Source organism: Taudactylus pleione, unplaced genomic scaffold, assembly GCF_031769625.1.
Source record: "Taudactylus pleione unplaced genomic scaffold, aTauple2 ptg000105l, whole genome shotgun sequence".
Taxonomy (NCBI): domain Eukaryota; kingdom Metazoa; phylum Chordata; class Amphibia; order Anura; family Myobatrachidae; genus Taudactylus; species Taudactylus pleione.
The window spans coordinates 9,205,302-9,219,600 of NW_028284507.1; the positions used below are offsets into that span (position 1 = coordinate 9,205,302).

Below are 14,299 nucleotides of genomic sequence, written 5' to 3' on the forward strand. Positions count from 1 at the left end.
GATAAATGGGCCCCTTGCAGACTTGCTTAGCTTACTGACCTTTAAACAAATTTCTTCTCACACAGTATTCAGTTTGATTAAATTGCTGGTATTACACTAATTTGCCAAATTATCTTTTTAGAAATTTACCTGTATTATAAGTAGCATGGGGCATTCGACATGGGAAATATGTAAGCATAATAGACCTGGAGGAACATGCTTAAACAGCACAGTGTGTATTTAACGCCATGAATGGTTTTGTGTTTGCAGGTTTAGTTCTCATGAAAGTGCAGCTCATGCCATAGTCAGCGTGAATGGAACCACCATTGAAGGCCACGTGGTAAAGTGTTACTGGGGCAAGGAGACGACTCCAGACATGCTGAATACTGTTCAGCAGGTAAGTGGTAGAAGCAGTTAGTATTTTTAATCTGCTCTGCTGGGAATTGAAAACCTACAAAAATGTGACATTTGATCAAAGTTAATCATAACAAAAATTCAGCATAGGCTCAGCAACTAGAGATGTCCACTTAAATGGAAAATTAAACCATAACCAACCCCTCTCCACCCAGCAAGATGTATATTGCAGAGGTGTTCTACCATTAATGACCAGTCAGTACTCCATCACCTGATAAACCTTAATGTATCAACAGATCTGATGTTCACATGTCTCCTTTACTTTGTGTACAGCACTAGTCTGTGTAGGAGTCTCTGGTAATCGCCTGCCCCTTACCAACTGTATTCAAGCAAAACCAATAGCTGGCTGCTTATTTTCTAATTCTAAACGGAAATTAAGTGAAGTAATTAGCGATCATTTGCCAGATCAGTAACTGATAGTTTTTATCGCTACCATCCCCACCCCCCCACATGTCCCCTCCTTTGGTGTAAATGTTTATTTGTTTAACAATGCTAGCAGTCAAGCAATAGGTTGACAAAAAAAAAAAAAAAGCAATCTCCTCTGACACGTGGATATCCCCACAGCATAATTCTGGACTAGCAGTGAGTGACTTATAGTCAGCCTGTCCAAAATAGGAGGTTGAACAGGGTCTGGTGAGTGGGCTCCCTCTTTAATTCCCAGTCCAGTTTCAGTGGTTGTGTGGTTTCCTAAGGGCTAACTCTAGATAACATTTCTCTGCTGGATTGGGAACCTACTTTTCAGCGGGTGATTACTGAACCTCCTCTGAGATCTCAGTGGCAGCAGACACCCAGTGGAGAAGGACTCTGGGAAGTTTGCCTGCACAGTGTAGAGAACAAAGAGCAGTTACTGGCCACACCATATAAAATGAGCAAGACACATCTCAGTTAATCCAGGACTGTCTTTCTGGGTAATAGTGGTGCTCTAGCCGATCAGCGCAATATGCCGACGGCTAGTGAAGGAAGTCCTGCTAAATCTTTATTTAGCGGCTGCACAACTTCTCCTGGTGCCTCTGGGAGACTGGTTACTCTAGCAAGATCAGGTAAACATAGCTCTCATTGGGGATATGTTGGGGAAACTAGCACTGTCTACAGGACCCACCTGGGGACTACTTCTAAGAACAGCAGACACCTACACTAATATATACATTACAGTACATTCATCATGCTCAATATATACATCCAATTTTGGTATGAGGGTATGCCAGGCAGGCTTAACTTTTATCTGCAAAACCCCTGGCACCCTGCTCTCACCACACACTGTAGTAGAGCTGCAGAAGAGGCGTCATTTGATTAAGTTGCTTTATATGGCAGCCTGCTCCTTGTTGGGTGTCGGCAGCACTTGTCAGCAGGCAGCTCTCTTCTTCTCTAGCACTCATGCAGCATATCAACAAATTAATCGCCAGATAGCCGCATTGTGCAAACGATTGGATCCTATTGCACCACGTAGTAGTAGGAAACTTGCTTAAAACAGGGTTTTGTCAGTGATATTCACTTGTATATGATAAGATTATTAAACCCCTCCAACAGCTTCAGCTTTAAACTAGGGGGCAGTTTTGTAAAGCTATAACCCTCTTCCCCAGCAGCTTGACTGATCTTTGTTCACTTCTATTGCCTGCCTGTAGAAAATAATCACTGGAGCTGCGAAAACACTAATTATGTTAAGAACAAGACATTAGCCCTTTGTAACTTCTTTAGTTTTGTTTCAACAGTTGGTGAGTTATGTTGGTTATAACAGATTGTTTATATATTTTTCTATTTTTTATTCTGCACCTTTAGCAAAGTCAACTTAGCTTCCCTCCTCCCTATGGACAGTGGGGACAATGGTATGGAGGAGCTCAGCAAATAGGCCAATATATGCCCAATGGTTGGCAGATGCCTACATATGGAGTGTATGGACAAGCGTGGAATCAGCAGGGATTTAGGTAAGAATTAAATATGTACCTTGTAATGGATTCCTAAATGACTCCCTAACCTGAATAAAGATGGTATTCAATTATATTAGGCATAAATATCAGGTGCATAAATATTGGGACATTGACAGAATTTTCATATTTTGCCCTCTATTCACCACCACAATGGCTTTGACATGAAACAAACAAGATGTGCTTTAACTGCAGACTTTCAGATTTAATTTGAGGGTAATTACATCCAAATCAGGTGAACAGTGTATGAATTACAACGGTTTCTATATGTGCCTCCCACTTTTTAAGGGCCAAAAGTAATGGGACAAACTAAACAATCCTAAATCTAACTTTCACTTTTTAATACTTTGTTGCAAATGCTTTGCAGGCAATTACAGCCTGAAGTCTGGAACGCGTAGACATCACCAAACGCTGGGTTTCATCCGTGGTGATGCTCTGCCAGGCCTCTACTGCAAATGTCTTCAGTTCCTGCTTGTTCTGGGGGCATTTTCCCTTCAGTTTTGTCTTCATCAAGTGAAATACATGCTCAATCGGATTCAGGTCAGGGGATTGACTTGACCATTGCATAACATTCCACTTTTTAGCCTTAAAAAAACTCTTTGGTTGCTTTTGCAGTATGTTTCGGGTCATTGTCCATCTGCACTGTTAAGCGCCGTCCAATGACTTCTGAAGCATTTGACTGAATATGAGCATATAATATTCCCCGAAATACTTCGGAATTCATTCTGCTGCTTTTGTCAGTAGTCACATCATGAATACATACAAGGGAACCAGTTCCATTGGCAGCCATACATGCCCACGCCATGACGCTACCAACACCATGCTTCACTGATGAGGTGGTATGTTTTGGATCATGAGCAGTTCCTTTCCTTCTCCATACTCCTCTCTTCCCATCACTCTGGTACAAGTTGATCTTTGTCTCATCTGCCCATAGGATGTTGTTCCATAACTGTAATGGCTTTTTTAGATGTTGTTTGGCAAACTAATCTGGTCTTCCTGTTTTTGTGGCTCACCAATGGTTTACATCTTGTGGTGAACCCTCTATATTCACTCTTGTGAAGTCTTCTCTTGATTGTTGACTTTGACACATATACACCTACCTCCTGGAGAGTGTCTTGATTTGGCCAACTGTTGTGAAGGGTTTTTTCTTCACCAGGGAAATAATTCTTCTGTCATGCACCACAGTTGTTTTCCGTGGTCTTCCGGGTCTTTTGGTGTTGCTGAGCTCTCCGGTGCGTTCTTTCTTTTTAAGAATGTTCCAAACAGTTGATTTGGCCACACCTAATGTTTTTGCTATCTCTCTGATGGGTTTGTTTTGATTTTTCAGCCTAATGATGGCTTGCTTCACTGATAGTGGCAGCTCTTTGGATCTCATATTGAGAGTCGACAGCAACTGATTCCAAATGCAAATATCACACCTAGAATCAACTCCAGACCTTTTACCTGCTTAATTGATAATGAAATAACAAGGGAATAGCCCACACCTATAGCTTTTGAGTTGATAGTCCCATTACTTAAAAAGTGGGAGGCACATATAGAAACCGTTGTAATTCCTACACCGTTCACCTGATTTGGATGTAATTACCCTCAAATTAAATCTGAAAGTCTGCAGTTAAAGCACATCTTGTTTGTTTCATTTCAAAGCCATTGTGGTGGTGAAGAGGCCAAAATATGAAAATTCTGTCAATGTCCCAATATTTATGCACCTGACTGTATGTTACAGTACACACATAAAATATATAAGGATATTACAAGTCACAAAGGTGTTTTATGATAATGTAAAAGCATTAGGCCTCAGATTAGAGTATTTATAGTTCATGCCACTGTAACTCCTAGCATGAACACTCTGCGATGCTCAGAGCTGTAACTAGGGTTGTGCAAGCCGTCCAGAGCGTACATGTGGCTTGCAGGGTTCCTTGAATGGCACCCTGCAGCCACTATGGTGCTGCAGAGCTACCCAGAGTGTCCAAGGGACACTCTGTGCAGGCAGCCTTTGGAGCTGCCTGGAGTGCCCATAGGACTTCTGGGCAGTCCTCTCCTTAACAGAAAACGTGCTCATGAAGTAAATAAATGTGTTTAAAAAGCAGCTCAGTAACAATAAATACTGTATGATTAGCAAATAACTGAACGCTAGAGAAAAATAAGAAGCAGGCATAAAATTTAATAGATGAGTGTAAAATCAAAACGTATTAAAAACATAATGGAACCTCCATAAGAGTAATGCTAATAGTCCTAATTTGGCAATATTGAACACACCACAGTCTGTTGCGCTAAGGCTGGCTTTAGTTGCAACTAAACACTTGCCCTGACCTACTCTATCTCGTCACTGGCCGTCTTCTTCCAAGCAAGGATCAGCAGACGTTTTGCCGCTTTGCTAGTCGATGACATCAGACGCCCTCCGGACGGTGTGCAGCAAACTTGGCAATGCTCCGCAGGATTCAGTAGTCTCACTACTCGATATTCCAACGCGATTCACGTCTTTTTATAGAACAAACTTTATTTTCAAAATGGAAGTAAACAAAAAACAGAAATTTCTACATCAGGGTCCATAGGGTATCCACAGGATACCTTGGGGGGTATAGGTGATGACGTCAGGCATCGGGCACCATAGAGTTAAGTTTTCAGCCTCCCAGGATGCACGAGGGTCCCCCTCCTATACCCCGCCCCCGAGCCAAGGCATCTCAGTTTCGTTGGTGCCCGGCTCGGAGTCGGAGCACCTGTTTAGAGGGGGGCTAAGGATAGCCCCTGAAGTTTTCTTTGCGGCAGCTGTGGGTGCCCATCTGGAAGTACAGCATGGACAGCCACTACTGACATCCAGACCGGCTATGGCTGTATGTTGGGTAGCCAGAGCTATGGAGCGCTGGGCCGATAGTTTGGAGGCGTCTTTGGATTCCGACTGTCCGGCCGAACAGACAGAGTTGGTAGGCAATCTCCGGGATTCGGCCACTTACATCAATGAAGCGGCCTTGGATATCAGTACCCTAACTTCTCGGATTTCTTCGGCAGCTGTAGCTGCTCGTCGCACCTTATGGTTGCGATCTTGGAAGGCGGACACTGATTCCAAAAAGGGCTTGGAAGCTTTGCCTTTTACTGGAGAAGTCCTATTTGGTCCGGATCTGGACAAAATTGTAGCCACGCTGGCGGCAGCCAAATCTGCATGTCTCCCGTCTGCTGCAGTCCCTTCCAGTTCAGGTACGTCGTCCTTTCGGCCTTGCAGGGCCCAGGGTAGGCCTAAAGCACAGTCTTTTCCCGACAGGCTGGCCCAAAAAAATCGGCCAAGCCCCGGAAACAGGCCTGGAGTACCAGACGTCCGGCCCCTAAGTCAGATGACAAGCCTGCGGCGTAACCGTAGGCCGCCTGCTGTAGTTCGCCCAATGTTGGTCTATAACCACGACAGACAATTGGGTTCACGAGGTGGTTTCTCACGGGTATGCCCTCTCCTTTCGGCACAGGCCCCCATCCCGATTCTTCACCACGGCCTTCCATTAGACTGGAACAAAGCCGTGGAACTGCGGAAGGTTTTGCACACTATGCTCCAGGCTGGAGTTAGTGCCTGTTCCATTCTCCCAGAGGGGCCAGGGTTTCTATGCCAATCTATTTTTGGTGCAGAAACCCAATGGGTCGTACCGTCCGATTCTCAACCTCAAGGCCCTCAACAAGTCCTTGCGGGTGCCGCGTTTTCGGATGGAGACCCTACGATCCATCATTCTGGCGCTGGAACCTGGGGATTACATGGTGTCATTGGACATACAGGACCCTTACCTGCATGTCCCTATTCTTTTACGCCATCAACAGTTCCTCAGGTTTGCAATCCGCAACGATCACTTCCAGTTTCGGGCGTTACCTTTTGGCCTGGCGACAGCACCACGAGTGTTCACCAAGGTCATGGCGGCTTATCTGCGGCTGCAGGGAGTCCGCTTGTTGCCGTACCTAGATGATTTTCTGTTGGTAGCAGGAGCTCCTTCTACGCCACTTGGACCTGATGATTGCAGTTCTGCAATGTCACGGCTGGTTAATAAACTGGCAAAAGACCACCCTGGTCCCGTCTCAGAGGATTCTGCACCTCGGAGCCTTATTGGACTCCAGTCAGCAGAGGATCTTTGTGACGGGGGATTAAGATCTCTGACTTACAGTTGAAGGTTCGCAGTTGTCTGCAGAGTCGCCGAGTGTCTCTGCACTCGGCGATGAGGTTACTGGGCTCCATGGTGTCAGTATTCGACATGGTGGAATATGCCCAGTTTCACTCCAGACCTCTGCAGCAATTGATCCTGTCCAAATGGAATGGACTGCCTCAGAGTCTAAAGTCCCAGACGACGGTGCTCACGCCGGAGGTTCGCCTGTCCCTAGCCTGGTGGTTGCAGACGACCCATCTCAACCAGGGTCGTCCGTTTTGGGTGGCGAACTGGGTCCTGTTAACAACGGACGCCAGTCTTCGTGGCTGGGGAGCGGTCACGGGTCCACACTTGTTTCAGGGCAGGTGGACTCAGGCAGAACAGGAGCTTCCAATAAACATCTTGGAACTCCGCGCGGTTTTCAAGGCTCTCCAGCAGGCACATCGGGTTCTCCAAGGTCACCCCGTGCAGGTCCAGTCTGACAACGCCACCACCATGTCATACATAAATCGGCAAGGAGGAACCCGAAGTCGGGCGGCACTCGTAGAGGTGTCCCGCATCCTGGTCTGGGCAGAGCGCAATCTCCCGGCCATATCAGCAGTATTCATCCCGGGAGTCCTCAACTGGAAGGCGGACTTTCTCAGTCTCCAGGACGTTCATCCGTGGGAGTGGTCTCTGCGCCAGGACGTCTTTCAACTTCTGGTGGACAGGTGGGGTCTTCCAGAGATCGACCTCATGGCGTCACGGCACTACAACAAGTTGCCGGTGTACGTGTCTCGAACAAGAGACGAAAAGGCGTCTCTGGTGGATGCTCTGTCCGTCCAGTGGACGTTCCGGTTTGCTTATCTCTTTCCTTCGTTTTCCCTTCTTCCTCGGGTAATCTGGAAATTCAAACAGGAAGGAGGGACGCTCCTGTTGATGGCTCCCGCGTGGCCCAGGCGGCACTGTTTCCCAGACCTTCAGAGTCTGTCCGTGGACATTCCTCTGCGGTTGCCGCTACGACCGGACCTGCTGTCACAGGGTCCTTGTCTTCATCCGGACCTGACTCGGCTGTCTTTGACGCCGTGGCTGTTGAGACGGCCATGTTAAGGTCCAGGGGGGTTTCCAGCTCTGTAGTGCAAACTATGCTAAGAGCTCGGAAGCCATCTCCTGCAAGGCTATACGTGCGTGGCATACGTTCTTGCAGTGGTGTCGACCGAGAGGTTACGCACCTCCGGGAGTTCCGTCTGTCTAGAGTGTTAGCTTTCCTACAGGCGGGACTAGACCATGGGCTTCGCCTTGCTTCTCTGAAGGTGCAGGTGTCTGCCCTGTCAGTCTGGTTCCATCGTAGGATTGCTGCAATCCCTGATGTGCGCACCTTTATGCAAGGTGTTCTTCGAATTCAGCCACCTTTTGTTCCACCGGTGGCGCCTTGGGATTTAGTTGTGGTCCTGAGGGCTCTCCAGGGACCGCCGTTTGAACCACTGGGCTCAGTGGACCTTAAATGGCTGACAGCTAAAACAATATTCCTTCTGGCCATTGCTTCGGCCAGACGTGTTTCTGACTTAGGGGCTCTCTCCTGTAGACCCCCTTTTCTGATTTTTCATAGGAACAGGGCGGTGCTGCGCACTCGTCCTGGATTCCTCCCCAAAGTTGTTTCAAGTTTCCAAATCAACGAGGACATCGTTGTGCCGGCTTTTAACTCACCTGATCTGTCAGTGGGTGAGGCCACTTTGGATGTTGTGCGGGCCTTAAGGATTTATGTTGACCGCACTTCTTCGTTTAGGAAGTCGGACGCCTTGTTTGTCCTCTATGGCTTCCGTAAAAAGGGTTGGTCTGCTTCAAAGCAAACTTTGGCAGGTTGGATTCGTATGGCAATTTCAGAAGCTCATTTTCATGAAGGCCTTCCGGTTCCATCCTCTGTGAGGGCTCATTCCACTAGGTCTGTGGGTCCTTCGCGGGCAGCTCGACGTGGTGCCTCTGCAAGGCTGCCACGTGGTACTTTGTCCATACCTTTCTGATGTATTATGCCTTTGCCTCTCAGGATGCTTCCTTCGGGCGGCGGATTCTCCTTTCAGCACAGGAGCGTCCCAACCCTTGAAGGATACTGCTTTGGGACATCCCCAAGGTATCCTGCGGATACCCTATGGACCCTGATGTAGAAAATATGAGAGATGGTAAGAACTTACCTTTGTTATCTCTATTTCTACGAAGTCCATAGGGTTCCACAAGACTCCCGCCCTGTCGCACCTGTGCTGCAGATGGGCTTTACTCTGGTCACCGGTTTTTCCGTCTCCCTCTCGTGAGAATGTGATTCTTGTGTGTGTCCAGATCTTTTTTCTCTCTTCCTTCTCCTCCACCGGCCTATGGCTTGGTATGTAACTGAGATGCCTTGGCTCGGGGGCGGGGTATAGGAGGGGGACCCTAGTGCATCCTGGGAGGCTGAAAACTTAACTCTATGGTGCCCGATGCCTGACGTCATCACCTATACCCCCCAAGGTATCCTGTGGAACCCTATGGACTTCGTAGAAATAGAGATAACAAAGATAAGTTCTTACCATATCTCATGGCAGTAAACACGTCTCCCAAGGTTAATGCTAAAAAAAAAAATCGGAAAAATTAAATATAAAAATGAATAAAACCGATAAATATTAGTGCTTGCTCTTAATGGTATTGATATATGTATAAAAATTTAATAAAATTGTGTATTATGCAAATTGGAGGAGGAAAAAACAACTAAAAAAAATTTAAAAATATATAATAGATTAAGAATTCATAAACCAACTTTTATAAGAAAGCTTTCAATTTGATATCCGTTTATAGCCCATTTGGCATTGGACCTTGGAGCCAAATGGGCTAAATATTGACATCGAATTGAAAGCTTTCTTATATAAAAGACTTTTTTTTTATTGGGCTTTTTTTTCCCTCAAAACAATTTGCATAATACACAATTTTATACTTTTATACATATATCAATACCAACAAAGCACTATATTATCTTTATTTCTGTTGTATTCATTTTTATATTCAATTTTTATTATTTTTTTTTTATTTAAGCATTAACCTTGAGACATGTTTACTGCTATGCAGGGCGGAATTTGTTTTTTTACTTCCATTTTGAAAATAGTCTTTTTATAGAACAAACTTTTACAAAGGACATTCCAAACATCCTTGATAAAGCGCTTGCAGTGGCGTGAACCGCATTGGAATATCGAGTAGTGAGACTACTGAATCCTGTGGAGCATTGCCAGGGTTTGCTACACACCATCCGGAGGGCGTCTGGTGTCATTGACAGCGCATCTCATATGCTGCTGATCCTCGCTCGGAAGAAGACTGCAAGTGAAGTCAGGGCAAGTGTTTAGTTACAACTAAAGCCAGCCTTGGCTCTACAGACTGTGGTGTGATCATTTGCATGGAGAAGGACCACAATTTCATTTACTCCTATAAATATTGCCCAATTAGGGCTATAAGCATTACTCGTATGAAGTTTTTAATACATTTTGATTTTACACTTGCTTATTATCTAGCGTGCTCCTTAACCGTGTCGGCTACCTCACCCCCTAAGTGTGACGTCACGGGTTTAGGGGTTGGAGCCGACACAGGGCAGCATAGAGCCCTGTTACGGCACTGCCAATGCTTTAATTCTATTGTAGGATTTCTGTGCTTCAATTATAATCCGGTCGCAAAACACTCTGGCACACTTACAGTTAAGCCCTGCAGTTATTCAGATTGTGTAAGTTTTATATACACGTATGGAATAAATGTATTACACCATGAATTGTTTTCTTGATTAATGCTACTATTTTTATAGATGCAGGATTACTATATAATATATACAAATTGAAATCTAGTTTTTTTTTTTTGCAGTCAAACGCCATCATCTGCAGCAGCATGGGTGGGACCAAATTATGGAGTGCAGCCTCCCCCGGGACAGAATGGAACACTGATCACAAACCAAACAGGCTACCGTATGGCTGGATACCAAACGCAATGAAAGGAAGGACTCCCAACCCGCATCAGCAGTCTGCTGCTGGCCCATTTGTTTACTTTGATACCATTCTATAATCATGTCAGTGCAGATGTCAGATACAGTATATTTATTAAAACAACAACAAAAAAGTAACCATTTTTTTAATTATGACATGTTCATCCACTCGGTTAAAACACAAACTACAAAAAAAAAAAAAATTACTAGAGATGCTGGATGTTTGCCAATTTTTGCCTTCCTTTTTCATTATTTTAATTTTTTTTTTTTATATATATATATGTAACTGTTACTTAACCCTGTCTCTCTTGAAGATGACAGCCAAGCCTTGCTTGCCAGATCTTTTTGGCAGTAAAAGGGGTTAAGTTCCTTTTGAAATAATAAAAAAAAAACAAAAAACAATGCAGGGATCACTGCCATTTTGGGCAGTAAATTGCACAAAAATGTCTTTCTTTTTCTTTCACTGAAGTAGTGTGCAGTTTTAGATTGCATTCCTAGTATAATTTGAGATGTATTATAAAGTTTAACTGTACAAAATTTGTGGCGCTGTTTGTAAAGGTTTAGATTTTTTTTCCTTCCTTTGAAACCTTCAATATGAAAAAAACAAACACTTTCATATTGTACAGATTGTACACACTGTTTAAAATACTTTATCCCTCCCCTTCCGCTTTTTGTCTTACATTAATTTGTATCTTGACCATTTTAACATCTTTTTTTTTTCCGCCTTCTGAAGTTTGCCACTGAGAAGGCTGCTGATCACTCATTTTCTCCAGTGATCATAGGGTTAAACTTCAAATTCATCAGAAAAAAATGTGACATGATCTGAGCCTGTACGTGAAACCTGTCTCTCAGATGGTTCTAATTCCATGTGTTTTCTGTTCTTGTTTGTGGGGTTTGTTTTTTTCTTTTTCTTTTTTTTTTTCTTTTTCTTCAAGGAGGTGCCTGAGAAATCCAGTGGGGATTTTTTTCCTATGGATTTTTATCTTCTATGATTGGAGAAAAAAAAAAAAAAAGTTATGTGGAAACGGGAAATCTTATATTCCTGTGTAATTAAACAATTTAAAAGAAAGTGAAATTCTTAATGAACTATCCTGATTTATTTATTTTCTTTTTTTTTTAACTGCTGTAGAATTATTATTTTTTTTTTAATGTGCATTCATTTAAATCTTCATGAATTTAAATGGGTTTAGTTAAGAACACAGACGATAAACTGCTTACATATTGTCAAGTGGTGCTAATTTATCCTAGTCCATCTTGCTGTTTAGTCTCTGTAGGTACGTCTAGCCAATTGTTAAAGTAATGTGATTGGCTTTTTAGGTGTAGGGTGGTTTCAACCATTACATGTTGAATTACAACAGTCAAAACCATCATTAGTTACTTATGTTTGTTTTTACATAAATACATTTGATGGTATCTTGTCCAAATATATCTATTTTGTACTGCAGGCTGGGGTGGGGGAGATTCAATTAGCCCCAATAAATTATGGGGTGGGGGGATAAAAAGGGAGGTAGCCTCAGGCTTTATTGGCCGAGGTTTTTCAACTAGGCTCCCTTTTTCTCCCAGTACCTGTGTTAACACCCGTTAAATGAACGGGTTAACGTGTTTGAACTCAGGTTATCAGGCGTTAACACCCGGAATTTGTGAAAAGCTCACGGATTTGGGCGTTAAGTGGCTGTTATCCCCCGATAACGGCACAATTATCGGGGCTTTCTTTTTTGGTCTCATGAGCCCTGAAAAGAAATTACGTTAAGTGGGGAAAATTGAATAGCTCCCGGTGACCAATTAGCCTGTGGTAACTTACTGCGGCTAATTGATTCTCCCACTATATCAGCATTGCATTTTCCACAGTTAAGGTGCGTACACACAGTACGATATTTCTCAACGATGACTCGTTCATATTGTTCAGTTTTATGCAGTGAACTGCCAGCGATGCGCTTTCCTGCATGGACGATAACTGTCTATGGTCGTCCGTACATGCAGGCCAACTTGGATGATTTCATCAAGATTTGCCTGTTCAGAGATGTGGCAGGATGACTTCACTGATAGATAACTTTCATAGATATCTATCAGTGTGTACACCCAATATTGTTTGTCCTGCACTACAGAAAGTTCAAGGGAAATCGTTCATCGATGATATTGGTTGTGCAGATCGTACCGTGTGTACCCAGCATTAAAGTGGAAATGTCATTTCCCAGGACTGGAATAGACAGGATATATACCTGTTTCTTAAAACCAAAGTTGACAAAAGTGTATGTCTCTGGAACCTGATCACTGTATACCATTCTCCGATCCTGAGTCGGGAAGTGGCCAAAAGGAGGAGAATACAACTTCTGTGAATAATTCCGACGGCCTCTTTAATGGAATCTTCTACTGAAACCTTACAATAATTCACAACATGGATAAATGTCTGTCAAGGCCGTTGGCAGTATATTATTCAGGGGCCGCATAATTGGCCCCACAAGGCAACCTGCACACTACCTTTGCCTGTGAGGAAGTACGGTATCCCTGGAATTAAGGAAGACTTGCTGTGACCCAGTAGTTGATGCATAGGTAAGAACATCTAAGCATATTTTATTAAAATGAGAAAATTTAATTGTTTCCTATTATGGTTTTTGAGTTCAACACATTCATAGACAAACCTAGAAATTGGTGTAATCCAAACACAAACTGGTAATTGTCCTTTATTACCTTCATGTTGAGGGGGGACACTGTGCAGTAGTGGGTACTCCCTGTAGAGCCTTTCTTTATGCTTGTATGAAAATCTGGATATAATTATTTGCCATCTGTATTAGAATATACAAGGACATTGACAGTGGAGACTAAATAGAAGTTTACTTTCATCAACCACTAAAACAGTGCCTGAATGGCCCTCATTTAACCTTGTTTCATTACATTGTAAGGCCAGCAGAGGGATGTCTATGCAGTATAATGAAGCTGCAAAAATCCAGGGAATAAATAAAAGCCTGTGTCCAGAGGCACAGAGTGACATACTGTCCAAATGACAGCTTCTGAATGTGTGCCAAGCTGTACACTTAAAGCAAATGCAGTTAAGGTTTTTTGTCAGTGTGACAAGTATATGGCTGTAGTAGTCATTGGTTTCTGTATGTATATACATAGTGTTCTGCTCTAAGCCCAGGTCTGATATAAAGATATATCAATTAAAGGGATTCTAACATTCAATGTATTTTTATTTTTCCATTATGTTTGTGTAGTTTTAAAAATGTATCGAAGGGTGTAAAACTGTAGTCTGGTTATGGGACTTTACCTTCTGTCTGTAAGTCTACTGCACGTCCACAGAATCCATTTATTTACATTTAGAGTTCTACTAATGAGGTATAATATTCTTACAATATATTATAAACCCAAGTCTAGCATATACATTCCCCATTGAACACTAAAGCCCAGAATTATATGTGAATGCCCTTTAATGCATAATAAATATACCTCGGAATAAGGTGAGGTTGGTGAGCACTGTACACATGTATACAGTATTTATCTCTGTATGGGCAAATATATTTGCTTTAAATACTTTCTCTTGCATCTGTATCCTATTACACTATACTTCATCCCTTTTTTTTCTTTTGAAGATTTATGATCAGTGCCCCATAGGTTGCCAGAAAATATCTTCAATTGCCTTAATTTCCACTAACGCTTATCCTTTAATTTCCTATTGCATCACATTCATTTCTTAGAACTACTCTGAATCTCTTGTTATGACACTTTTTGTCCTTTTTATTTCCCATAATACACATTGTCAACCCCACCACTCCTAATTTCATAGTACTGGTTATAGTAGGAATAGGTAACATGTGGAATGCCCCCTGCTATGTAACTGAACATCCCAGCTTCTGCTGGAACACTTGTGGCGCCATATAAATAAAGGATAATAATAAATAGGGGTGGGCAAT

General features: G+C 43.2%; 1 protein-coding gene across 1 annotated transcript in view; it reads left to right on the top strand.

Moving 5' to 3' along the window:
- TIA1 (TIA1 cytotoxic granule associated RNA binding protein) overlaps nucleotides 1-10,529 on the top strand; it is a 40,612-nt gene extending 30,083 nt beyond the window's left edge. The window contains exons 11-13 of the mRNA XM_088470831.1: nucleotides 250-376; nucleotides 2,170-2,315; nucleotides 10,274-10,529. Of these exons, the coding sequence (XP_088326957.1) occupies nucleotides 250-376; nucleotides 2,170-2,315; nucleotides 10,274-10,400 (400 nt within the window). The 3' untranslated portion in view covers nucleotides 10,401-10,529. The remainder of the gene's footprint in view (nucleotides 1-249; nucleotides 377-2,169; nucleotides 2,316-10,273) is intronic.
- Nucleotides 10,530-14,299: the final 3,770 nt, after the last annotated feature.